General features: G+C 45.4%; 2 protein-coding genes across 13 annotated transcripts in view; one reads left to right on the forward strand and one right to left on the reverse strand.

Annotated features, from left to right (window-relative positions):
* Nucleotides 1-1501, reverse strand: part of SH3GLB2 (SH3 domain containing GRB2 like, endophilin B2) — a 40129-nt gene extending 38628 nt beyond the window's left edge. For 2 of the 7 annotated variants that reach the window (XM_048823300.2, XM_048823297.2), the window contains exon 1: nucleotides 1224-1498. In XM_048823300.2, coding sequence (XP_048679257.1) covers nucleotides 1224-1286 — 63 coding nt within the window. In that variant the 5' untranslated portion in view covers nucleotides 1287-1498. Of the gene's footprint in view, nucleotides 1-1223 lie in introns of all 7 variants that reach the window. The other 5 variants (XM_048823301.2, XM_048823298.2, XM_048823299.2 and 2 more) reach the window with 4 other exon arrangements.
* A 314-nt stretch (nucleotides 1502-1815) lies between these two features.
* The window catches only part of MIGA2 (mitoguardin 2), a 30647-nt gene continuing 9661 nt past the window's right edge, over nucleotides 1816-22801 (forward strand). The window contains exons 1-12 of one of the 6 annotated variants that reach the window (XM_075120277.1): nucleotides 1816-1894; nucleotides 3252-3386; nucleotides 4403-4651; nucleotides 6770-6980; nucleotides 8500-8612; nucleotides 16289-16406; nucleotides 16840-16973; nucleotides 18801-18915; nucleotides 19722-19822; nucleotides 20250-20365; nucleotides 20890-20962; nucleotides 21965-22051. In XM_075120277.1, coding sequence (XP_074976378.1) covers nucleotides 4556-4651; nucleotides 6770-6980; nucleotides 8500-8612; nucleotides 16289-16406; nucleotides 16840-16973; nucleotides 18801-18915; nucleotides 19722-19822; nucleotides 20250-20365; nucleotides 20890-20962; nucleotides 21965-22051 — 1164 coding nt within the window. In that variant the 5' untranslated portion in view covers nucleotides 1816-1894; nucleotides 3252-3386; nucleotides 4403-4555. Of the gene's footprint in view, nucleotides 1895-1918; nucleotides 1938-3251; nucleotides 3387-4402; nucleotides 4652-6580; nucleotides 6647-6769; nucleotides 6981-8499; nucleotides 8613-16288; nucleotides 16407-16839; nucleotides 16974-18800; nucleotides 18916-19721; nucleotides 19823-20249; nucleotides 20366-20889; nucleotides 20963-21964; nucleotides 22052-22801 lie in introns of those variants that run through there. The other 5 variants (XM_048823290.2, XM_075120279.1, XM_075120278.1 and 2 more) reach the window with 5 other exon arrangements.

Raw genomic sequence — 22801 nt, forward strand, 5'->3', positions numbered from 1 at the left:
ACTCAAAGCTGCTTTACAATAAATAGTCACTGGAAATGCTAAACTGAGGTTACCCTCCCTATTTCTCATTACAATCCTAGCCCTCTTTTTCTGGCATTCAATGGAAACCAGAGAGGCACCTTCTTCAGGGGTAGAAGAGGATTTGTCTAGTTCACACTTGACCTAGAAAGGTGTAGACTGGAATGCTAGTGCCTACCACATAGGCAGCTTCCCCCACAAGTGTTCTCAGTCATTCCAATACTCCCACTGACACAAGGGAGGAGTCACTTCCCTTTGATACACCCCCAAAATGTCTTAGAGTGAATGTTATATATGCTAGTCTGTAGTGGAGGCTAACAGGAAGAGTCTCCCGTACAAAAACCCTAACCATAATTCAGGATGCCTACTAAGATGGAGAAGCTATAGGACTAGAGAACAATGTTCATAGTCAGGATGCTTATACAGGAGGCTCTTGGTTTTTATGTCCCCCTACTTCCTCCCACTCCTGTCCCAGCATTTCTAGTTATGGGTCTTGCTAAGAGCCGGGTCATTCTACATGCCAGGCATGGGGAGTGAGAAGTCCACTGTCATCTTTCCACATACTCCCAGGCTAGGCTTCAGGGGCAGGACAGAGTAGCGTAATGGGCTCACGTCTCCTTCAGGAGCAGGATGCCCTGGGGCATAAGGATAAGGAGAGAATCTACTTGACACACACACACCCCGAATGCGCTGCAGCCGTGCCCCAGAGACCCCCCCCCCCCCGCCCCAAAGATTCAGCCTCACACTCGCTCTCTTTGGGAGCCAGCCCCCCACACAACACGGGTTCGAGCCAGAGGTTTGCCTGCTGTAGCGCGAGGCGAGGCAAGGCAGCTAGTTGCAGGGGGCTACACCGCACCAGGCTGCCAAGCAGGGGAGGGGGGGACCCCTCCCCACCCGCTCCTAGAGGCGGGGAGGCCCGAGGCGACACAGAGCAGCGGGGGCTCTCTCCGCCTTCAGCCCCTCACGGGCCAGCCGGACGCCCCAGGAGTGAAGACGCCGCTTTCCAGGGAGGAGGGGACCCGCCGCCCGACTGCAGAGCCGGCGGTGGCGGACCGCGAAGAGGGGCGGGAAACCCCAGGCGTCGCCAGAGTGTTTTCGGGGGGCGCGGGGGGAGCTGAGAGCCCCAAAACAGCCCCTTCTAGGATCCCCCCGCCCGCCCCGCGGGGATGCGCAGCCGGAGGGAGCCCCGCCACCCCTCCGCGCACCTGCACGGCCCGGCTGAAGAAGACCCCCGCGTCCGAGGCCAGCTTCTTCATGTTGAAGTCCATCTCCCCGCGCGCCGCCGCGGGCGCTCAGCTCCAACGCCTCAGCCGGTAGAGAAAACTAGAACGAAGCCGACTCAGCCCTCGGCGCACCCGCCCCTTTATAGGGCCCATCGACGCCCTCTGGCATCCTCGCGGCTGCCTCTTAAAGGGGAAAGTGCCCGGCACGCCAGCCCCTGAGGGGCGGCCTCGCTGTGGTCCTGTGTGCCATGGCAGCTTCGTGCAAGCCCAGGCCGAGGCCCATGGACGCAGCGCCGGAGTCCTATTGGGCGGCTGTGTGGGCTCTGGGGTAAATAAGGAACCTCAGGATGCCGCTAGCTGACGCTGCCCTTTTAAGAGAAGCTCCTCCCCTTTCCTTCTCAGCCTGCCAATCACAGTCAATCAACACTATGTATGCCGTCCCACAGGGAAGACTGCTCATTGCTGCTCAACCGCACACGCCGCTGCCTGGCCAGGGCAGCCAGCTGATTGGTCCGCCCCGGAGCAGCACGCTGTTCTGATTGGCTGGCGGCGGGCGGCCTCCTACGGGTTCCTCCGCCTGGTGGCTGTCAGGCTAGGCTGCGGCGCGCAGGGGAAGGAGACGCTGCCCTTCCGAAGCCATGGGATGTGCCTGGGTGAGAACGGCTCAGCCAGGGCTGCGGGCTCCCCCTGTTGGAGGTGGTAGCGCCCGGGGTGCCGGGGGATGCGGACTCTTCCATTCGCGCGGAGGGGAGGGTTACTGTCTCTCTGCTGTAGGGGGGACTCGATGGGGCCAGGGGCAATAGGGACCAGTGGGGCGAGCAGCCCCGGGCTGGGTTGGCGCAGCCCCCCAGCACCTCTCGGCCCCCCGGGACAGCTGCCCGGGGGCTGCCCAGCGCGGGGCCGGGGGTTCGTGCCGTGCTCGCTGCGCTGGGGATCGGTGGCTGGCCGGGGGGGCTGGGGTGCGCCCTGGGGACGGGGCTGTGCCGCGCTGGGGTTTGGCATGGAGCCGCCACGGAGGTGGCCGATTTGCGCCGGCCTCGGTGGGGTTTGTGCCGCTGCAGCCGTGGTGGGGAGGCCAGGGTTAGACGCTAGGGGAGCTGGGTGCCTTCATAGGGCAGGGAGGTGGATGCTGCACCGTGGAATTGATTCTGGGGCTAGAAGGAGGCAGCCAGAAAGGAGCAGCTTTGGAGCAGCGTCTGTGCAACACTGAAAGTTAGGAGGGGGCAGCAGCAGGGTTAGGTTCCCACAGTGGGGTTCATAACAGAGCACTGCGGGAGATGCCCCCCACTTCTAGAGTTTATGGGAGTTTGTGCTGGGGAAGTATCTACCTAATGGCTTATAAGAGAGTACCCAAGGAGGTTGGTGACCCATGCTCAGCTTTGTATTAGGGCACCTCAGGCAATATCAGAAAGGGTTTCTGGGGTATGGTATCTGACTTACTGTGTCCCTGAAAATAGTTTGCATCAGTTTTAAATTTATGCTTTATAAGTAATTGAACCCAGCATCCCGCAGTAATGGACACGAGAAATTAAATCGCCTTAAATTATTACAATAGTAATAAATCAAACCATAAAACAAAGTAATTCCAAAAGACCTGACCCTTTAAAATCCTTAATTTTCTCAAAAGGCATATTAATTGCCTTAAGCTTATAGCCCAGGAGGGTATACTGCATTCTTTGTTAACTTTTGTCTAGGACTCTACTGGAATGTCATAAGAAAATAACTGTCCTATACTTTGTTGCTTATGCTTTCTCTGCTGATATAATTGAAGCAATATGTGTTGCTGTTGTCTGTGTTACCAGCCTCCAGAGTTGGGTATCAGATGCTTTTTTTAAGTTTGAAAATAGTAAGACAGTTTTTGGCCTTTGGTCTCATTACATGCTGTTGCCCTTTAGGCAGTTGTTACAGTTGTGATCCAGTTATTATTTTTCATTGCTGCTATCAGTATTTTTGGTGTTCTTTTATATCTAATTCTGCCATTTGAAGGTCACGTTTTGCTGTTCCAAACAGATTTTCCTTTTACAGTCCGAGTAACACCACTGCGCTTTGGCTTGTGCTGTCTGAGGCAATGCAGAGAAGGCAATCCACGCTTTGATAACTTGCAGGCTGGATTGCTGTAACCCATCACTCTATGGATTAGCAGATGTATGTACTCAAGTCCTGCATGTATTCAAATTCTCAAGTTGTTTTCTTGATATATATATTGACTAAATTTTGTATTTAATACAAAATTGTTCTGTTGCCATGGAAAACATTTCTATCTGTTTGGACCTGTGTATTCTAGACCCTTCCTACTTCTCACTTTCATCTGCATTTAAAAGCTATGCTTATGCATAACTCAGCTTCCAAATCTGATTGGCTGCATCCTGGAGGCTCAAAGATCTTATGTCTAGGTCATTGGACTTGGTTACTGTGGGCTAGGAATTGTTTTACTGAACTGGTTTAAAACATGACAAGTTTGGCTTGTTAGTGAAACGGGGCCAAACAATGGAATAACCAGATTTAAAGAACATGCTTTAGTCAAGGTACAGACCAAGGCTATAATATTTAACACATTTTGGTGATACATGCTGGCTGAACAGTGCTTGTTCACAGCTAGTTTGTCCACAACTGTACTTAAGCATAGCTTAAATGTGGCTGTGGTTGAACTGGCGGGTGGTTGGGCACTCTGGCTATGGCCAAAAAGTGTTATAATTGTATTCTATTAAAAATAAACAAACCTGTTGTAGCTTAGTTCTGTGCCTGAGCTAAAGCAGTTTTGTTTCAATCTGGTTGTAAAGTGACTTGGCTGCTGTCCACATTGGCCAGCAAAACTGTATTTAAACCAATTGACCCTGATCTACTATAAAAGCCATTCAGCTAACATACTTCCTCATCCCTCGTAGATTGGGGCATTGATCTAGTCTAAAAATCTTTGGGGTCGCAAGCTCCAGAGCTACTTGGATTAGAAATTCTCATCCTTGTTTTGTTTGAGAGGCAGACATCACTGTTTATAAGAATAAGCTGAATATCTCTTTTCTGTGGTTTATCACATTATAGTTGTCTTGCTATTTTAAATGGATTGTAACGTGCTTTCAGATGCATTGTACGGAAATTTCTTTATCACAGGAGATTGTACTGTTCTTGCTACTATTTACCATATTTTTTCCTCTTCCTTGCAGAGAGAAAATTCCCAGTTGGAGACTGATTCTGGAATCCCGAGGCACATTTTGAAACAAAGTTGGATTTCTTTGTGAACTCTCTGAGCAGTTCCCATAAGTTCCCATAACTTCCCCCACACTGACTCCTGTGGATATTCTGAGCCTCATTCAGACATGGCCTTTCAGAGAACGGAGGGAATGTCCATCATCCAAGCCTTGGCAATGACAGTGGCAGAAATCCCTGTGTTTCTTTACACAACATTTGGGCAGGTAAAAAAAAAAAACACAGCTGGATTTTCTGCAGAGTTATTTGGGGTTTTCTTTTACAGGGCTGTCTGCGGCAGTTGTTTTGGAGGGTGATGAACAGAAATAACAGGGTGGTGCTGGGGCAAGAGAAAGGGAGGATTTAACAGTTGCTATGGGGTGATTGCACTTATTTGAGGAATTGGGAATAGAGGCTTTTTCAAGAGGTCAGGTGTCATCTGGGGAGGTTTGGGGAGCATCTTGCAGATGAGAGGGAAGGGGGACACTTGTTGGGGAAGCTTTGAAGGTGGGTTTGGCAGTGGGGAGGGGGTGTGTTGAGAGGAAGGCTGGTCCCGTGGCTAAGGTCATAATCTAGGCCTTGGGACACCTGGGTTCAATTCCCTGCTCTACCTGCATAACCCTGGACAAGTCATTTAGCCTCTCTGTGTCTCAGTTTGTCATCTGTAAAATGGGGATAATAGAACTTCCCTATCTCACAAGGGTGTTGTGAGGATAAGTACCTTAAAGATTGTGAGGTGCTCAGCTACTGCAGTGATGGGGGGCCATATAAGTATCAAACAGAGAGGGGAATTTAGCTGTGAAGTAGGGAAGGGTAGCAGGAAAGTTGAGGATTTGCAGGCAAGTATAGTTGCTGGGGAAAGGAATGGGCACTGTACAGAAACTGCTCTGTAGAGGTTTCAGAGTAGCAGCCGTGTTAGTCTGTATTCGCAAAAAGAAAAGGAGTACTTGAGGCACCTTAGAGGTTAACACATTTATTTGACCATAAGCTTTCGTGGGCTACAGCTCACTTCATCGGATGCATCAAATAAATTTGTTAGTCTCTAAGGTGCCACAAGTCCTCCTTTTCTTTTTGCTCTGTAGAGAACATTCGGTGTATATTGCTCTGTGTTCCAAGAGCCAGAGTTTTTGTGGAAACACCAAATTTTGATAACTCATTGGGCTGATCACAATTGTACTGACTTTTTTTTTAAAAAAGGTCACCTTTGGCCAAGTAGAAATTGAAATTTTAGTCCCAAGTGTAACAGCTAGTTTTATAAACATCTGGAAAAGTGGGGGTTAGAATTATGGAGGTGTGACACTGTCATAACTCCAAAATTGCTAATGCCACATGCTATTCACCCCACTTTTCTCTGTACCAAGCAGAACCTTTGGGTCATCTTTAGAGACACTCAGATATAGTTTTTGTTACCATAAATGGAAAAATATACTAATGCAACAGTAGGGATAAGACTAACTGCCCCAAAATTAGGAAATCCAGAGTTGAGGTTAATAACAGTAACTGTCTCACATATCAGTATTACAGTAAGTGCTTTCCTAATAATGTACTGCTATTTTGCATTTATTTAAGATTTTATTATGAAGACTTAACTTGACTACAGGAGCTTTAAATCAGGCCCTAAATGGCCCAGACCTAACCCACCTCCCAGCTGTCTAGGCCTTCCTGAACATGCCATCTACCACCTCTTAGTCCTCAGAATGGTGTCTCGGGTACCTCTGCCTGGAAAATGATGGAACTCATTCAGAACACTGTAGTGGGACATGTATATCGTCCCCTCCACTCCCCATCCGTTTTAGCTGGACGTAAAATAATTTGTAGCATCTGTAGTATAACTGATATGTGCGTGGGTGAAATCCAGTCCCCAGTGAAGTCATTGGGAGTTTTTGCTATAGACTTCAGTGGGGCTAGGATTTCACTTCTGGTTTGTTAGTCTGGACCTAGAATCTTCTGAGCAGGATTGCTGAGCCAAACTCCTTCTCCTGTGAAAAATGCCATGGGATCTTTAATATCCACATAGAGAAGGCAGCCCCGGAGGTTTCAAGATCTCATCTGAAATGATTATACAGAGAGCACTGCATGTAAATCCTATAGGACTCTAATTCTATCTGCAGTCTATCCAATAAGATATTCTCTCCTTCACATCTTGTCCTGAACAGTTTAGCGTTGCTGGGCACTATTGAACAGTTGCTGCGTTCTATCCTATGGATGTCTACATTTCACTGGTGGGTAAATCGGTGCCTGTAAAGCACCTTTTGGTCCTAGCTGTCCTGGATTAAAACTGCTGTACAAATGGGTGGTGCAGGTGGTGTTACATTGTTGCTTTCTTATATCTCTTGTGTTTAAAGTCTGTCTTCTCTCAGCTGAGGCTCTCCCCAGGCCTGAGGAAGGTGCTGTTTGCTACGGCTCTTGGGACAGTTGCCATAGCTCTAGCCGCACACCAGCTGAAGCGGCGTCGACGTCGAAAGAGACAGATCACCCCAGAAAAGTGTAGCATTAAGCCTGGAGGAGTCCCTGCCCTCTCTTTACCAACCAAGAAGGTCCCTTCAGTGAAAAAAGGTTGGTATTGCAAAAGCAGTTGCTGGGGGAAGATGCAATGCAATGTTAAAGGAACCTTTGTGTAAGCATTATTGGCTGGGAGGAAAAAACTGTAGGACAGAAGCCCAGGTAGTTCCAAGCAGATGGGTAGATCAGGTTGCTAAAGTGGTTCAAAACACTATACAGAGGAAGAATGAGACTGGGAGGCAAAACTAATCAGACAGTAGCCTAATCGGAGCCACAATGCAGAATAGATAGAATGGGCAAAATCATTACCCTAGAGCACAAGTGATTGAAAAGTGGCTGCAGGGCTTTACAGTGGGGTTTGCTATTGCCATCAACTTTAATACAAAAGGAGACTATCGACTCCACTGTGCAATACTTTCACTCGATGTGTGTGACTATATGCATGCAGTGATCCACAACCCGCATCTGTGTATTGATCTTGGTGACCATGATTTGCTCCATTTGATGCCTATTAGGTGTGGCAGTGGGTTTCTGACAGATTGCTAACGTCATCTGCCCAAAGCATGGGCATTGGCAGCCCTGCCCTGAAATCACCTTCAGCAGTCCTTGGAAGCAGTTAAGGAGGCGATGTAGTCTGGAGGAATGAGGACAGGACTGGGAGTCAGGAGGTTGTGTTTTAAACCCAGCTTTCCCACTAACTTGCTGTGTGACTTGCCCAAGTCACTTCACTGCTCTCTTGGTTCCCCATCTGTAAAATGGAACTAACAATTACCCAGCTACCGCAGGGGGTGTTGTGAGGATTAATTGTCTGTACAGCTCTGTGAAATTATGAAGCTCTATAAAAACATTAATTATGAAATCAAGCAAGTTTGCTGGCTGTATACTGCCAAGATTGCTGCTGTGTTTGCACTAACGACGCTTATTTTAGCACTGTACATGGCAGGAGAGAAGTGAGGCATTGATGCATATTATTTCTCCCATAACACTTTCCACTTGTGTACGTCCTTTCATCCAAAGAGGTGAATAAGTATTCATAGTTCCATATTTGATGGGGAAACTGAGTCAGGGGTTAAGTGACTTGCCCAAGGTGACAAAGCTGACTCCCAGCTGTAGCTATTAGAAATACGCTTCCTCCTCCTTCTGCACATTCCTTAACTCAGCAGATCTGTGCTCTGTCACTAACTAATCACAGTTCCCCTCATCATCCAGGACTGCAATGAAGCCATTTTGCTTTGAACCAGATTTTTCTGTGACTGCTACCTTTCTCACCTCAAAAAGAAAAGGAGTACTTGTGGCACCTTAGAGACTAACCAATTTATTTGAGCATGAGCTTTCGTGAGCCACAACTCACTTCATCAGATTATGATCTCACTGAGAACTGATTCTTCTGGAGATGGCACTGCCCTCTCAGCAGCCTTCTGGAGACCCTTCTTCCAGTGGTACTAACCTGGGGCAGCACAGGACAGACTAGAGTGAGCTACACCACATCTGATTGCATAGGTTCCCTTTTCTGATTGCTGTAAACAGAGTGGGAAGACCTAAAGGCTTGTTTTTACCACCCTTCCAATTACAGGATACTCCAGCAGGAGAGTACAAAGTCCTAGCAGCAAGAGCAATGACACACTCAGCGGGATTTCCTCTATTGAGCCAAGCAAACATTCCAGCTCCTCCCACAGCCTAGCCTCGGTAAGAGACCCTAACACCATTGCTGTCTGCTCTAGCCAGCAAAGGAAGGAGTTGCACCTACCTGCCTACACTTAAGATTGTTATTAGTCATCCAGGACCAGCAGAGTGGGTGGAATTTACTTGTCCTGAAAACAATTTGTTTTATGTCAGAGGTTTTGTAGCCCTGCAGGTTGAGGTATTGGCCCTTAAAATTCCATCATTCTGATTACCAGTATGCTTTATTCCTCACCCCTCCAAATGTCAATTCCAATAGGATTTTAGTGGCTACTGATTGGAGATCAGCCAGAGCTAAAAACCAATTGTGATACTGTACCTGGCCATTTTGGGATGTCCCCAATGACCAAGGTAAGAAAAGGAGAGCTTTATAGCAGAGAGAGTAGATGTTGGTTCAACATAATCACTGCAGCCTGCACCAGTGCAGCTTATGTACAAAGTGTAGATGTTTAGGACCCTTCTTCTGCTAGGAAACTTTCTAACCAACATTAAAACTGCTTTGTGCTGTAGCACAGATCCTATTTTAGTCCTTTTAAAGTAGCCTGGACCAGAAAAAAATGATTCAGGTCAAACTACCTTAAGCCTCATAAAACTGGGTCTATACAATGTCTTCAAACGATTTTAAAACATCTCCCCAGTGCAAACAGGCTCAAAAAAAGACAGCTAATAACGTAGACATTGCTTATACCATATACTAGGTCTACACTGGCCATTGTCAGATCTCCCAGCAGTATAGCTCCATTGCGAGTGCAGTCTGGATGCCAGCATTTCTATCACCGTGTTATCTAACTCTATTCAGAACAGGTCTAAATGATGCTGTGTCTTGTCTACACTAATGCTCCCATGAGTGGGGCTGTGAAACAGTGGGAGACTTCCTGAAAGCTGCCAGGGTAGACAAGGCATTCAAGTGGAAGTTACTCGTTAGATCTACTACCAATCCAACTGAAGCATAGGAAGATTTAGGCAGTGAGTTTGTAAAACCTTAGTTTGTAAAATCTAATTTTCTAGCTCCACACTAACTCCTTCAATTCTCCTGTCAGCCTCTCCCTTCATCCATAGGAGAAGAACTGGTTATATAGCTCAAGACTTTTCCATCTTTTTGCCCATTCCCAGCCAACAGCAGAAGTTACCAAATAGATGTACATGTCATTTTTCTTTGTCTCAGAGAAAGGGTGGGTGGGAATAACCCCCTGCCAGATTTTATTGTTATGTTGCACAGATCACAGCTAACTGGAGAGTGAGTAAAAAAGTCAGGGCTTAGCTCAAATAGGCAAGGCGGGGGGGCGGAGGGGGGCACACAACAGCCAGTGAGCTGGCTCCATCACCCAAGCCAATGGCTAAGCAGCAAACTGACAGAGTGGGGGTGGCGGGTAGCCCCCCCTCTTTCCCATGGATGTGTTTCTTCTCTCATTCCCTGGTATTCTTGGTTTCAGAGAAAGGATGGGTGGGAACAAACCCCCCTTCCATGTTGCCAGACTGCACTGTTCCCAAACAATTGGGCTAGTTAATTTGATGTGGTGGGGGAGAATAGCAGAAAAATGATCTTCCACTGAAAGCTAATTTTGGAACCTCGACCTATTTTATTGGGGAAACTTAGGGTGAAACACTTCTGTAATGGGTGAATACAGAGCCACTCCAAGATCCACTTCTGATGTTTGTGAGAGACACGAATAGGGGTTTCTACATGGTATATATTTGCCTCTAACCTAGGGATATCAAACTGACTTGGGGGGAGACCTGAATTCTATTTTTAAATCTGGTTCATAGGTACAGATATACGTTTAGGATCAGATACTTGGCTCTATTCACAGCTCCCACTGATGTCAAGGGGAGGTTGCATAGAGATCAAACGTAGAATCTGAATTTATGTAGTAACTAAATTTTTACTTGTGATCATTATGTATTAGTTCAGTACCCTATTGTCACATTTAGCATTGCTCAGGGGGAAGATGTCCATTTTTAAGACAACTGCTGTTTCTGCCCTTTATTTCTTTTCCATCTCCTGTGTGTGTCTCTCTCTTTCCTTCCCCACTCTTGTGTCTTTCTTTCCTTTTATTCCCTTTGCATTTCCTTCTCTGCAGTAACTCCCAGTTCCCACACTCTGGACTTCCCTTCCACCTCCTTCCCCATTGCATCTGACAAAAGGATCTGCAATGATAAAGCTAACTCTGGCCTTTAAAGTACTGTCAAGATTACAGTAAACAAGATTAATGGGTGGCGTGGAGGGAGTTCACACCTCTTGGAGTGGCTGTTTCAGGCTGCCTGTGGATTCAGGCTTGCACTTAAATACTAGGGACACATTTTAAAAGTCTTTGTTATTTCTTTACAGTCCTGAGGGTTAGAAACCACTTTTTAAATGGAAGTGGAGATTCTTCAGAATCTGCATATGCAAGGTGGCTAGATCCTGTTTGTGGACCAAGGGTTTGACAGCATTGCTTTAGCCAAAGGTCCTGAAGAGGGGGAGGGGATGGTAGGTGAAGCAGTTTCTATTCTTACCTTCAGAAGTTCCCACCTTGTTAAGGTGAACAGGGGTGGGGAAACTAATCATTGGTGCTATTGTTTGGTGGTAGGTTCCTGTAAGGCTGCTAAAGTGCAGGGGCAGGCTCTGCCCTCTCACATTCACCACCAGTCATTTCATAGTAGGTAGACTGGAAGGGAGACACCAGATAGATTCCATTCCTGCTTCTGAAACATGGTGAGTGCAGTACCTATTCGGAGACAGGTATATTCTCTAGCATACTTGGACTCAAAACCTTGGGCCTCAGCTTTGTGCAAGGCAGGGTAAGTGGACTCCATCTATAATAGAAAAGCGATTCAAATGCAGTTTGACTTCTTTAAAACGTACGATTTATAGTTAGAGCGACTTCTGAATCTATATATTTTTTCACGTACAGTCAAATACTCTCCAAACAAGTGAGCCGTTCTGCTCTCCAGCATGTTTTTGGCAAGGGGAGTGCAGGGCTGCTGAGATTTCCCCCTTATGTTTTGTACTAGTTACTTCTCGAGTGCTACTCTGCTGTTCTGTAAATCAGGATTCACCAGCGGGATGAGTTAGAAAGCACAGTAAGAAGTGGATTTAAGAGATGTGTAGGTTCAGAGAGAGAAGAGAATTCACTTTAGACAAAAACGTACCCTAACTTCTGGTAAGCTTGATGACTCCTCCACTCCCCATTTCCCTTTGACAAAATGTCTTCCAAGCCTCTTGCTAAAGCCGTTCTATACTTGGTAAGTTCCTGGGAGAGTTGAACCTGTGTCTTTTTTCTTGCAACCTCCAGAAGTTCAGGATTAAATTTATTTCCATGGAACTGTAGTGTTAGCCAGGCTCTGGGCAATACTGATCATTCTTTCTGGTTTTCTTGACCTTGGGATTAAGGAGACCTTATCATTAAACTGCTGAGGTGAGTTTTCAACTCATTTGGCTCTTGAAACTCCATCCTTGAGCTCTGAAGACAGGAGAGCAGAATTAGCTTCTCTAAAACATCATACCGTATCCCCAAGATCATATCCTCCTCCTCACATAGCGTCCCCTAGAGCAGCAGTGCAGCATAACCACCTGGAATCCCTACTTTCCAGTAATGCAAAACAAATTGTAACATAATGGTTCATGAGAGATGAGCAACTAAAATCACATCTGAATTGCATGTGGGGAAGCAAAGTGGTAAACAGAATTACGTGATTTTTAAATCTCATATTTTATGACTTGCTGTGGCTAAAACAACTGCTGTACAATCACATGCAATGTCAGTATCCTACAGCCTTTGAACCCAGCCCTGATGGCTTGCAATATCAAATCTAAACATGCTTTTATGGCACTAGCCAGGCACACTGAACTAAGACCTAGAACGTGCATCACTTGCTTCTGCTCAACCCCCAACTACAGAGGCAGTTTAAGATTTATTCAGGCCCTGGGCACAAAGAACATTGGGGGTGCCCCCACACCTCCATCCTGGGGTCCCATCCCCTGCTCCTCCCCTTCCCCCCATGGCCCTGCCTCCTGGTCTGGCCAAAAGTCAGGCCATGGTAAGAGCTGCACAGGGAGTCTGGGCTGCTGTGAGGAGCCCTGGACCCTCCACCTGTCCTGGGGGGCATGCCCTGGGGGGCAGGGACACAAGCCAGGGGCTGCTCTCTCCTCACAGCTGCCCGGGGGGGCTCTTTACTATAGTCGAGGGTGACCATACATCCTGTTTTGGCCAGGATAGTGCCCTTTTTAAGCCCTGCCCAGGGCGTCCTGACTTTTTTGGCAAAACTGGGCATTTGTCCATCATCATCAGTTGGCAAGAGCAAAGGGGACAAATGCCCAGTTTTGCCAAAAAGGGATGGAGTGGGGGCAGCTCCACATTGGGGGGGGGAGGGGCGCAGGGGTCCCCTAGAAGGGAAGATTACAAATATAGGGAGCAAAGGAGCAGTGTGTATATATATTTAAAAGAGAGGGGGAATTTTGGCTGTCTAAAAGGCCCATTCAAATAGGGAAGGAATGAGTCTGAGTGAGGGTGAGAGGGGAGCAGAGAAAAGCCTACATAGCTTATGTATAATGTATGGGGCTTGCTGAAAAAGTCTTTTTTAAAAAAAGGCTATGGGGGAAAACCAGGTATTTACTGAAGACAACAAAGGAACCATGTACAGTTGCTGAACTTTATTTTACTGCCTTTATTTTTTTAAATGAGTTAGAACTGCCTATCTTATTGCAACTGGTTTAATAAAGAAAAACATGTCATGATTTAAAATACTTCAGTTATTCCTGTTTAACTTAGATACAAGATGTAAACCTTCCGTTTTAAGTGGTTTGAGAAGCTGTTGTAGTCAGAGTGACTGAACACAAGCTGTTCAGCCAAAAAAATGAGTTCTCTTCCTTGCTAGGTGATCATTTGCTTGTTGCATAACTGCATTATCTGAGTTTCCACATTATAAAATGATTTTTACTTACTTAATCTCCCAGCAAGGAGTGAGGATTAATTAGTTAGCTTTTATAAAGCAGCTTGAAGTTTAAAAACACTAACTGTAAGCTACATATTGATTGGAAAAATACTAGATTGTAAGCTGCTCAGGGTGGGAGCCTTGTCTCTTTACATGTCAAAGAATCAAACACTATAAAACAATATAAACTAGGCAGCATAGAAACAAATATGAATGAAAATAAATGATTCAGTGCACTAAAAATGTGGCTATCTTAAAGTTGTCATCTTGTCAGTTGAATTAATAACCTAGCTGATACTTGTGTCAGTAGCTTTGGAGCCTGTAGTTTCAGGTGAGTGAGTGGACAGTTGCAGCTGTCTATACACATAATACAGCATTATGCCAGAGAACTCTGCCTAAGTGCCAAATATTGTAATAGCTGAGACATAAGGTTTTTTATTGAAATAATATCTATTGTAAGTGTTGGAAACTGGCAGTTAAGGCTCTTGAGTTCTCTAACTGGCAGTTATACTTGATTCACTTTGTGCTCGACTGTAGGCAATTCACTTAACCTCTGTGTGTTTCACTATACCCATGTGTAAAATGTGGGGAAGGAGAGGTCTTGGGGATCCAGCTCCACGCAGGAGGGAGAGGGGCTTGGATGGGGTGGCCCAGCTCCATGTGGGAAGGAGAGGAGCTGGGGCGGGGGGGAAGGAGAGGGCTTGGGGGGCAGCTCCACATAGGGGGAATATGCCCAGTGCTCACCCTATCTCAGCTCCTGTGTTGGGCCTGGCTGGGGGCGGGGTCTCAAGGGGGAAGAGGAGGAGCAGGGTGGCAGGGCCCTGGGGGGAAGGAGAGGAGGCCAGGGGACAGAGTTCCAGCTTGCAGGGGGCACCCGGGCATGAGCCCATTCAGTAATCCACCACTGCCCACGCAGGAACATGTGATTGGAAAGAACAGAATGGAGTTAATCTCAGGCACAAGTTCTCTCTCTAGTATTTTTCACTGATAACCTGCTCCCTCTTTTGTTTACAGTTGCTTCCCCATCTATTGCCTTCCTCTTTAAGTGCGGCTTGGGACCACCATTTATTTCCGTGCAGTCCCTCCTCCCTTCCCCTTCTTGGAGCAACTGTCTTAGTGTTTCTCTCCTCCCCTTTTTTCGTCGCCCTCCCCAGCATTCCAGGCAAGCATGCCAAGGATATGCCTATACTTTGAGCTCAGAGCGTGATTCCCAGCTCAAAGACGTATACCTGTACAGCCAAATTTAAGCTATGCTTAAGTGCTGTTGTAGAAATTAGCTTGGAACAACCATTGGTCAGACAACATCTATGAACAAAATGTGTTAAATCTTCTAGCCTAGGTCAGTACTCGCAGTAAAGCATGTTCTTTAAGCTTTGTTGTTCCATAGTTTGGCCCATCACACTGACAAGCCAAACTATTGCCATGTTTTAAACCAGTTCAGTAGAACAATTCCTAGCCCACAGTAACCAGGTCCAATGACCCAGACTGTAGATCTTGGAGCCTTCAGAGATGGAGCCAATCATATGTGCCTATGGTCTCTGATGGGCGCCTACTTGGGGTGGCTAGCCCCTCCTTCTGCAGCTACACTCTATTGTTAAAAGAGCGAGGAATAGTTGTGGCACCTTAGAGACTAACAAATTTATTTGGGCATAAGCTTTTGTGGGCTAAAACCCACTTCATCCAGATGCATGGAGTGGAAAATACAGTAGGAATATATATATATATATATATACACACACACATATATATACACACACACAGAGAACATGAAAAGATGGGGGTTGCAATACTCTTACTCTAACTCCATGCATCCAATGAAGTGGGTTTTAGCCCATGAAAGCTTATGCTCAAATAAATTGGTTAGTCTCTAAGGTGCCACAAGTCCTCCTGTTCTTTTTGCTGATACAGGCTAACACAGCTACCACTCTGAACTCTATTGTTAGCGCACTAGCTTGATCAAAGCTAGTGCAGATGTATCTCCTTAAGCTGAGGAATCACCCACCCCCCAGCTCAAAGTGTAGACATACCCCAAAGTGAGCATGGCTTGGTCATTGCTTTGTAGTGGGGTCAGGTAGATGGTATTGTAAAAACACTGCTTTCTTATGTTTAAAGAGGTTATCAGGCTCCTGGCTGGAGGAGGGTTTGCCTAGTTTCAGAGTAGCAGCCGTGTTAGTCTGTATTCGCAAAAAGAAAAGGAGGACTTGTGGCACCTTAGAGACTAACCAATTTATTTGAGCATAAGCTTTCGTGAGCTACAGCTCACTTCATCCGATGAAGTGCCACAAGTACTCCTACTCTTTGCCTAGTGAATGGATTTTGTCTGTTGCGTTAGGATCTGGTGAAGCACTGAGGCCCTCCGCAGCTCCCTGTGAAGTAGCTGTTGAGCACCAATGTCTTGCACTAAAGTTTATGGACACGCAGAACTAGAATGGATTTGGATTGCATAGCACCGATATCCCTGCCATCTACATCTTCAGTATTTTCACTTTGGAAAAGCAAGAGAATACTGAAAACAACCCTGAAAATTGCAGGAGAGACTGAGGCGATGTCTACACTATGGGCATGACAGCAGCACAGCTACGGCCCCATAGCTATGCTGCCATAGTGTAGATGTTTCCTATAGAGATAGAAGGTGTTTTCCATTGCTGTAGGTAATCCACCTTCCTGAGCAGCAGTAGCTAGGATGATGTCTACACCTTATGTCTATGGCATACTTGAAGGAAGTTCTAAAAGGAGCTGCTGTTCTTTCTTCTCTCTTCACGGGATAGATAGTGGCTGTGAACTCTTCCAGCCCAACACCAGCATCTACAGGGCCCTGGGAGACGAGAGCAATGGAAGATCCTGGAGCAGCTGGTGACTCTAGTGCTGAAAACCTCTATATTCAAGGTAAACAAAAATTAACCTTACCCTGAAAGACTACTCTCACAACATAAAGGGATTTGGAGTACTGTCTCCATGTTCATTCGGTCCTTGCTCCACCAATAGATATGAACACTGTCTCCTCCTGTGCTTAACATCAAAATTGTTCCACCAACAAACTGTTGTTCACCTGGAGAAATCAGTTTCGTCTCCTTGGATGAGGAATGGTGATGATTTCATTGAATCCTAACCCAAATGAGACAATCTCCAGAAGGGAAAGAAATATCTGATACTGCCCTGTATTCTATTGGTTCAGGCTGCAAATGGGTTTGGGACGAGACTTCCCTCTTCTCTTGAATACTCTGCCTCACAAATGAGCAAGGCATCTTACTGGTTTCTACATCCTTTTGCTGTGTAAGTGGCTCTGATTTCACTGCTTATGTTTTGTTGCATTGCCCAGGGATGGAGCTATTTGAAGAGGCGCTGCAGAAGTGGGAGCAGGCATTGACCGTAAGGCAGAGAAACAATACTAGCACACCAGTCTCTTGGGACAACAAAAAACATGAAGAAGCTATGTCTGAGGAGTTGCCTGAGGTACGTACCAACCTCTCCTCTACAGTATCCAGCCAGTGAACGTTGTGAAGGGCCAGATTGGACGGGAGAAGGGGAGGTCATCAGTAGGAGACTAAACATTGAAAAGCAAGTTTGGAGGAGCGTGAACTAGGCAAGGGAGTATCTGGTATGGCTAGGACCCATCCGTAACCACTTGTAATTTCATGATATAGCTTTGCTGGAATTAGAGAGATGTGTTTCCAACATTTTTGGCTAAATCTTTTTCCTAGTGAGTTTTCCACCAGTTGTAAAAACTCACAGTGACTTAAGACAGAAGATTCTTTGTCAAACTTCAGAGTTAGTTATTGCTTGGAAAAGAACATTACAGGGAAGCCTGTGTGGCCTAGTGGCTATGACACTACATTGGGACTTAAGAGACCTGGGTTCAATTCCTGGCTCCACCACAGCTTTGCATCTTTATGCAAATCACTTACCTCTTTATGCCTCCATTTCCCCATCTGGAAAATGGGGATAATACTAACCTTCTTTGTAAAGCACTTTGAGATCCGTAGATGAAAAGTGTTAACAAAGAGCTATGTATTATTAATTATTGTTAAATACAGCAACAAACTAGGTTAAGAATAGTTTGTCTTGCCCAATGTTATTTCTCTTTTTAATGCCTTTAAAATGGAGGGTCTAGCTAGATTGGTGGCCAAGATTGTACTGAAATGGAAAAGCTAACTAGAGGAAAACAAATGTGAGGATGGACAATTAGAGCTCTTTCTCTCAGCTATTAGAGAAAGGGAAAGTTAAGAGAAAATACATGCCAAAATACTCACTTAGAAGAAGAGAGTTGCAGGCTTATCCAGTCACCTACAAAATGGACAGTCTAAGGCTGCAATTGGCTGTCTCCCCCAGATTTAAAGGGTCAACTACCATAGGAGGGAGCATGCTGGGAAAGGCTCTTATAAAAGGGTGCACCCAAAGTAGAACATTTTAGTGGTGACTAAATAGCTAAAGAGATAGCACCTGCAGGTAATGAAAGAGGCTAAATTCTGAACCCTGTAGAAGTTAGGGATACTGATGTAACATACCCTGAGATTCTTCTAAAACAGAACCCAGTATCTTCATTATGTGGGATGTTTATCTTTTGTGTTCTGTTATGTTTATGCAAGTCAAATCTGGATTCTTTTTGATATTTGCTGTGTGTGCTTGAAGTGTCCCCTTGTGTTTCTACAGCTAAATTAAGAGTTGCTTCATAATCAAAACACACCTGGTCGTTTTATTTAACTCTTCTAGCTGAGGGCTTAGATCTCTATGAAAGTGAAGATCTAAGCAAAGTATAATGAAGGTAGACATTGTGTAAGCTTTTATTTCACCCACTCACTGATCTTACACAACTGTGCTAACAGCAGACTTCACTCCTGTCTAATAACAGTGAAGTTGATCTGCATTATTCTGGTGTCTGGCCTGTGAACAGAGCAAATTAATGCAGACTTCATGGAATAAACAAACCTCTACTTGAGACTAGACTGAGATCATTGAATTTTTCCTTGTGACTGATAGCTCATTATAACTGTTTCTACAGGTGATAGGTTAATGTACTATTTCCTCTTAAATGGATAAACAGCATAAGGAAAAAGTTGTAATTTGGAGTGTATTGCATACAAGCTGCCCTGGTTTTATTGCAAGTTTAACCTGAAGTGAATCTTTAATTAGTTCAGTTCATGAACTTAACTAGAATTGGTAAATCATAACTGTTGATGCAAAATTTCACGTCAGTACTTTGCTTTAAGCATCTCTAACAATTGTGCTATGTCAGCAGTACAACTGGCTATTGAGGGATAGTGTCTGCTTATGTTTAAGCAGGAGTCCCAGAAAAAGGAGTTTGCAGAGAAGCTTGAATCTCTCTTGCACCGGGCATATCACCTTCAGGAAGAATTTGGGTCAACGCTCCCTTCGGACAGCATGCTGCTAGATCTGGGTAAGGTGGGTCTGGGAGTCAACTGTAGGTGCAGCCATGAGAATATGCTAAAGCCCCACCATGGGGTAGAACTGAGCTCTATAGAATCTTAATAGAAGATGAGTATCAAGCCTTTCCATGAAATTCGAATGTTTTATTTGCCAAGGCCTCAACAAATTCCTCCTGGCAGGGTAGGGATGGCTGTTACAACAGCGTTTGAGTTTAATGGTGTTATAGGATGGACAGATAAGAAGATAAAACACCTTGACTTGTGTGCAACCTGTGAACAACAGCAGTGGAAACATGCAGTGCGTTGTAGTGTACCAGCTGCTGGTCCTGGGTTTCAAATTATGTCTTTGCCTGCTAGACTGAGGAAACTAATGAATCTAGCTCTGAGACCCTTTTTCTTTTCCTAGTCATAGATAAGAGTTGATGGGAGAAAGACTTAAAGGAGAAATACAGGTTTCCGGTGGAAAACAGTATTTGAATTAGGAAGCCAATGGCTTAGCTCCATATTATTTCTTAATAGACCTCATGTACCATACGTCTCTCCTGAAGGCCCGCTAGATCTCTTTAGTTGAGAATGTCAGGGAAGTGACAAAAAAAAAAGAGGACTTGTGGCACCTTAGACTAACAAATTTATTTGAGCATAAGCTTTTGTGAGCTACAGCTCACTTCATCGGATGCATAAACAGGAATTTCAAGATGGCCACAAAGGGGCACTGCTGCCACATAAGGACTTGCATATAGGGAAAAGTGTGCTGGGTGGGAGGAATGGAGTTTTAGAGATACAGTGCTAAACTTATACTTTTCTCTGCCCCCTCCAGAGAGAACTCTCATGCTTCCCCTGACAGATGGGTCACTGAGACTTCGGACAGATGATGAAGACAGTTTGACTTCTGAGGACTCCTTCTTCTCTGCTGCAGAGGTGACTCAAACTCTATCCTTTGTAAATAAACCAATCGAACATTACTTAATTTGCTGCATTGGGAACTTGCCCAGGCTGGTGGATCTGCCATGTTCCTAATGCTGGGTAGAGTATGAAGATGGCCATGTGTTTACTTTATCTAGCGGCATGTAGTAGTAGCTAGAAAAGTACTGTAAAAGCAGCTGCAGCACCCACTAATATGGCTTGTACTACAGATGTAGTAGAAGAAGGAATTGGGCCATGCTGGGCTAAGGAAGTTGTGATCCAATCAGAATGGGAGTTTCAGTGGTGTCTGAATGTCTTGGTGTGAAAGTGTGCATACCAATGCCTTCTCAAACTGATAGACTGTAATCTCTTGTTTCTGAAGTCCAGGGTTTGCACAGATATAACAAAAATTTTCTTCTGACCTCTTCTGCTTTCTCTGCAGCTCATTGACTCCCTCCAGATTGGGAAAATACCTTTTCAGCTTTCCAAGCCAGCAGCTGCATACGAAGAAGCTCTACAGTTGGTGAAAGAAGGGAGCGTTTCATGCAGAACACTAAGGTGAGGTGCTAAAAGGAGTCTTCAATCCGTATGACAAGACTCCTTTAGCTAGAGGTATGAACTCCTCAGGTTACTTAGTAAGGGCTTGGCCTGGGGGTTAGAATACCATTTTGAGAGAGAGAAGTTTTTTAGCACCTTCTCTGTTGGCTTGGAAATTCCAAGGGGGTTTTAACTAGCCCAAGACTTCAGATGGTGCTTGGGTTTGTTTAACTTGATTCAGGCTGGATGCATCCTCATTGTGAGAAACACTCTAAGATTACTAATTTCCTGGGGCAGTGAGCTACTGCACCTTTCACCTCTGGGTTGTTGGCTCAAATCTAGCTATGGAATGTAATGATCAAAATGACTACCTGAAAGTGGCTCAGTGGCTTACATGAAAGGAGCTAGTGGTTTCAGTTAGTGCCTACTGAGATTTTTAAAGGGGCCTAAGGGAATTAGGAGCCCAAATTAGGACCATCGTCTCTGCCTCTTCAGGAAACTTGTTTTGTTACTGGAGTTTGTAAGATCCTGCTTTCCTCTCTTAGGACAGAGCTTCTAGGCTGCTACCATGATCAGGATTTCCTGGCAAAGCTGCACTGTGTCAGGCAGGCATTCCAGGTAGGAATTTTCTAGCTATCAGAACTCTGTTGCATCTGCACTTAAGAGGCTTCCTGACTGTTAGAATATGTGTCACTTCCAGTATCTGTCCTTGTGAATTAAAAGGGGCTGTCAAGCCTGTCCTAGACACTGAAATCCTCCACTTCTACAGAACAAGTAAAGCATAGAAAGCAGCAGTGCAAACTTCCCTTATCCTACATCTTCCCCAAAATGTGTTTCAACCCTTTCTCTAGGAGTGACAGGATAGTTCAGGCTCTGTGCCCATTCAAGATGTGGCTTTGTAGCCAAGGCAGACACCAGGTTTGCATATAGCAGTTCTTATAATAAAGTTCTTGGTTATTTGGGAACTGTCTGGAGACTACCAAACTTGCTTCACCCAGGCTGCTTGATGGTAACTGGCCTGGAGTTGTACCTGTGACTGTGGCGTAAAAGGCTTTCTATCCTCAGCTCCTTGAGTAATATCTTTAGGCTGCAGGTGACTATGTACCTCCCAGATCCTTGCATCATCAGAGTGCAAGAGCTCACATACTTTTTTTTTTTCTTGCCACTCCCAGACTTTTCCAGCATTCTAGGCCTATATCCTACAGGAAGGAAGTCTTTTACTTCATCTTCACCTTTACCATGCGGCCTTCTGTTTTGCTTTTATGCACCTCACCTTTTTAAGCCTTAGCACTGTGATGATCCTCTTTCCAGCCGGGGAGGACTGGATACTTTTTCTTTACGACATCTCTGAATAATCAGTAGTTGACATGAGGAGTTGCTGAGTGACTTGAAGGTAGTAGATCAACTAGAAGCACAGGCTTCACAGAGCTCATTGCCTTGGGCTGAATAGATTCCACTATTTAAATTCATGTCTGCTCTCAGGCCAAGGAAAAAGTGAAATCCACATTTGGCTCTTTCACTAATGTAGGAACCCTCCTATTGTCTCCTGTCTCCACCGTCATGGAATAAGGACTTATGTTTACGAAATCAGTGAAAGATTCTTCTTTGGTCTCTTTATAGGTCCTTCTGCAGGATGAGAGCAACCAGTTGTTTTTTGGGGAGGTTGGAAAGCAGATGGTGACAGGATTAATGACAAAGGCTGAGAAGGTAGGAGGGCATATGAGTGGGAGACCACTCAGTTGCACCTTGTATGAGCACCTTATAGACACAGTTACTCAGTCCCAATTTCAGGTTAATCCCTGTGATTTCCCCCTCCCCCTGTCATTACTGTGATCACCCACTTGAAAGGGAAAAAACAGTTCCCATGTTTGCCCTCTCTTCACTGGTTCTTCCTGGGAGAAACTCTGTATGCAATCTCCTCTCCAAAGCCACCATCACTGATGTTGAGGTTCATCAGTGGGAAGGGGTTCCAGGGGGCTCCCAGTTGATGCCCACTGGGAGGGAGGGAGAAGGGGAATCAGGCACTCTGTACAGTGCATCTGTTCTGTAGAGGTCAATGAGTCGGAATCTTTAACGTGGCGTTTATTCATTAAACCAACCTCTAGAACAGTAAGACTATGCTGCCTTGCTAATGCATGAAATGGTAGCTTGTTACTGGAATCAATTAGTCACCTATAAGGATGTCTGCATAGATACTTATATAGCTTTCATCATAGTATCCAAGTGCATACAACATACAAGCTTCAAGTGGTGGTGGTCTTGTGGCCACCACACCTTCCAGAAATAAAATCCTTCTCTTTCTGCAAATGATTGTTGGCCAAAAAAATTAGGCGAGTACTTAATTATGTGTAAATCGTTTTGACATATTCAGATCAACAGGCTAGAGAAATGCTTTATAGTAACCTGAGACTGTGTATCGCTTCTAATTGTTCCCATTGTCTCATTTCCCTGTTCTCA

Source organism: Caretta caretta, chromosome 16 (genome assembly GCF_965140235.1).
Source record: "Caretta caretta isolate rCarCar2 chromosome 16, rCarCar1.hap1, whole genome shotgun sequence".
Classification (NCBI taxonomy): Eukaryota; Metazoa; Chordata; order Testudines; family Cheloniidae; genus Caretta; species Caretta caretta.